The sequence below is a fragment of the Poecilia reticulata genome, linkage group LG12 (assembly GCF_000633615.1).
Source record: "Poecilia reticulata strain Guanapo linkage group LG12, Guppy_female_1.0+MT, whole genome shotgun sequence".
Lineage (NCBI taxonomy): Eukaryota > Metazoa > Chordata > Actinopteri > Cyprinodontiformes > Poeciliidae > Poecilia > Poecilia reticulata.
The window spans coordinates 1683741-1687981 of record NC_024342.1 but is presented as its reverse complement, the minus strand read 5'-3'; the positions used below and the strand labels follow the sequence as shown (position 1 = coordinate 1687981).

At 38.3% G+C, this 4241-nt stretch overlaps 1 protein-coding gene across 2 annotated transcripts in view; it reads right to left on the bottom strand.

The window, feature by feature from the left end:
• The window catches only part of fgfr1b (fibroblast growth factor receptor 1b), a 30021-nt gene that overhangs the window by 19646 nt on the left and 6134 nt on the right, over nucleotides 1-4241 (bottom strand). For both annotated transcript variants that reach the window (XM_008423158.2, XM_008423159.2), the window contains exon 2: nucleotides 440-569. In XM_008423158.2, the coding sequence (XP_008421380.1) occupies nucleotides 440-548 (109 nt within the window). In that variant the 5' untranslated portion in view covers nucleotides 549-569. The remainder of the gene's footprint in view (nucleotides 1-439; nucleotides 570-4241) is intronic.

The window sequence follows — 4241 nt, the reverse complement described above, 5'->3', positions numbered from 1 at the left end:
TATATATATATATATATATATATATATGTGTGTGTGTGTGTGTGTAAAAGTGGCCTATTGCAGCTGTAACAATAGCAAGAAAGAGCTGAATGAGACCGTGACCGTGTGCAAGCACATGTGGTACACATGTGGTTTATGCTAGCAGCAACGCATCCAACATGTTGTCTCATCTATCAAAACATCCCTGCAAAACTGTTCAACAGCCTGTTAGAAAAATAAGCAGGACCTCCCAGTTACTATTGTTTACAGAGCAGAACAAAACCAAAAACCACAAGCCTGGAACTAGGAACCAAACAGAACTGTGGTTTTTATGGCCAACTTTGTATTTCTATGAGCTTTACCCTCAATCTTTAACTAAACTCGATCACATGACAAACAGACAGCTGAATTACTTTATCAGCTGTTGTTTCTGTGCGATAAAACACACGAAGGCTCTGACCTGTGTCCGTGTCTTCTGTGGCTGGTCTGGACTGGACCTGAACCAGCAGCAGCACCAGGACGCACGGAAGCAGGAAGCAGCGCCGGGAATCCATCACATTCGACTGCATCCACTTACTGGGACTTTTGCGCTGCAGAGAGGAAAGAGACGATGAAATTAGACTCACAATGAGATTAAATGTTCCTACTTCCTTCAGATTTTTCCAGTCTTGAGGCGCGTTGGAGTTTTGAGAAACATTAGGAACTCCCTTCGTTTTATGGAACAATGAAAACCTCATTTAGGTTGTGCAACACATGGACTTCTTCTGATTCTTTCAAGAAACACACTGATGCTCAGATGTCTCTGAGTCAATTTCCAGTAAAGCCATTAAAACCAGAAGGTCTGGTTTTACTTGACCAGCACAAGCTGGCCAAGTATAAACTAATACTGCATCAGCTGGTGATTTAATTTAAGTGTAAATGTTTAATGTCATTATTTATCTGTAGGAACTGTGACCACAGTCAGTGGTTTTTGTCACTATGGAGAAAAAGCTAGTTATAATTTAGTCAGTTAAAGTTTATTTGTTTGGTGTCATTCACCATAAAAGCTGCCCAGTCCCAGTGGGCTTATAGTTCACAAACACATCAATAACATCCTTCACACATAAAAGTGTCCTCTCTGGAAGAGCTTCTGAAACATACTGAGCTTATTGAAACACACAATCCTTAAATAAACACTGTAGTTTGTCTTCATCACCAAAATAAAAGAAATCTGAATAAACATCAATAACTTTACCAAGCAATTATTTAACTAAATATCTCTGTTATAGAAGTCCCAACAGAAAAGGTGTTATGTGAATCTGTGATCCGACATTTTAATAAACCTGTTCCATAATCTCATCATATCTCCAATATATCTGACCTCACATGGTTACATCCATATGAAGCCGGTTCAGAATGTTTCTGGTCAGACTTAGGAAATAGCTCAGGACTCTGTACTGGACTTTCTCACTACAGGGTCGGTGACAATAGCCCCAGACTCTAGAACTATACAGACAGGATCTGTCCAGATTTATAACCCAGGTCACAATAGAATTTTACTTCATTTATAACCTAATTCTCCACCCGCTAAATCTAACTGGATTTTTACTCATTCTCCAAATTTAAGATGTTCATCCACAATAAATCCCAAATATTGATTTCTTTTTTGTTTTTTTTTTTGTTTTTTTTTTATCAATAAGCAAAATAATAGGCCCAAAACAAAAGGTAAATGTTGTCAGTGTGTAGTCACATACAGACCTTCATATCACCCACAATGTAAAAGATACATCTCTAATTTACAGTGAAATACCAGAAGCTGTGGTTGCCGGAATTTTACCATCCATATTTTACCATATTTTGTCATATTTAGTGAGATCTACTCTCACTCCCACATCCACCTCTTTACCGTTATCAGATCATTTATTTATAATGCAAAGAGTAGGAGACAGGACATCACATTGTTTAACACCTTATGTGAGCCAGCCTGTTCTGAAGTCATTCACTAGAACACAAAAACCCATACATGTATTAATAACTAATTGAACTGAATGAAAATGAAATGCAGTTGAATATTTGAAAATTTGACGGGTAGAATTAGATTATTACTGGATTTTGTTGGGCTCTGTTAGTCAAAATGACAGACAATGAAAAGTCCAGGTCAACCTGAGGTCTCAGCATACATCTGAACTAACAGCAGAACTATTTGATGAGAAGAAAAATGCATTCTGGGACGTCCAGAGTGTAGAACTAAATCTAACAGGAAACTCTGTTGAGGCCACCTCTTCAGATCTTCATAATCTAAAAGATTAAAAAACCCGGCAGTTTTTGTGGCTGGCAAGTGGAGTGTCCTACAGGATATATCGAGACGTCATGTTGCTCGGCTCTCCACAATGTTTTTTAAGGAATCACTTTTCCTCAGGATGTCATTCTGGCATTTATGTTTTCAAAATAAATGGTGAAAAATTCTAAAAACATCCAAACCGATATGTGTTTTTTTACTTTATTACTTTGACAGATGTCATTTCATCGTCATAAAACAAATCCCAGCCTCCATACAGATTTTGTTCAGAACTGAAGAAATCCCAGCAGGAAACAGACAGAGAGTGAAGAAAGCTGTTTACGCCGTGAACAGAGCTGGTAGAGGCTGCAGAAGGGGACAGTAAATGACATTCATCATCTTATGAGGCTCATAAACAAAATGAGGACTGTTTGGCCGCCCTCGCCCGAGCGTCTCATTACAGCGTCTGCGCCCGGCGCGCTGCTGCGTGCATGCAGAGCACATGCATGTGGTTGAGGGTGGAGTGTGATGAGCAGAGCAGCGGAGGGTGCCAGCTTCATGCAGCCATAATTAATGCGCTCAACACACACATACACACAGACAGACGCCTGTTTAATTACTGTTGAGTCTTTGTTGTTTTATACAGAAGATTCACAAGTGATCAGGCACCACAGCAGACGCCTTTATTCACATATCCAGTAAATGCAACTTGCTGCACACAACTGAAAGCTGGAGCTGTTCGAATCAAACTCCATGCTAACTATAGTAGAAAGCTACTGTTGTTGTTGCCTGTTTTACATCCCTTGTTAGTTAGTTAATGCCAGGAATAAACCCAATCATTTTTCACTTCTGTACAGAACTTGTGCTCACTGTTGCTTTCCACATGGTAAAAAGAAATCTTTTTTGCCACAGCAGAAAGAGCAAAGAGTCAGGGAGAAGACATTATACAACCACATTATAAAAAACAAACCAATTGATAAACATACTGTAGAAATGCAAAGGAATTTTCCGTTATGATTTTAACAGGGTTTTTTTTCTATAATTTGTCCTTTACACTTTGCATCATGGGAACAAGAACCTTTAGACAACATTAGCAGCTCTCGCTAACCAAAACCAGGAGCATCGACCATTTGGAGCTAGATTTAAGAGTTGGATTAACCTTTTTGGCACATTTTTGGTAATATAAAATAAATAAAAGATGTGTTTCTGAGTAAACTATTTTGTATATTATAGAAAACCTATTTTCTAATCTAATTCTGACAGAGGTTTATGGCTCTAGTTTTGGTCTTTACTTCATGGGTCACACACTCTTTCCACAGGACCTATTTTTTTGTTTTTACTTTCAGTTTTACTCAAGAAAAGAAGAGCTAAACATATCATTTAAAATGCTGTGTTTACTCGTGGTTATAAAAGTGAGACGCGGTTACCGCAGCATTTGTTTTTCAAACTCCTAACACCGTCCGCCGTCATCTCATGATGAGTTACACTTGCTAACTAGACTTTATTTGTTCACCTTAAGAAGAATATTTGCCACGTAACTCCCAAAAATAAGAGAACTGTGCTATGGCAAAAAATAAATAAATAAATAAAACTGTTCAACTGTGATCACAACTTTTTGGAAAAGCTGCTGCAAAATCAGTAATTTTATGCCACAAAAATGATTTAAAAAAACATTGAAGCATCCTGGAGGGACTGATTATCTATACCAGCAGAAGAAGATTGAATAAAAGATCCTGTTAAAATGAAGGGTCTTGGTAGTGTATTAAAACCAAGACGATTACATCACTTTTTACATCACCAATAACCTGAACATCCCAGCTTAAAACAAGTTTCAGTGTTGTCTGTTACTACCCAATAGTAAGTCCCGCCTACTYCTCACAACTTCTTTGGACTCACTACTGCCCAGTTCTCTGTCTAACAGGTCCGGAAAACCCCCAGAAACTCGGGTCTTACCCTAGCGATAGTTTGTGGAGAATTATCTGTTTAAACTGGGGTCGGAAAGGAC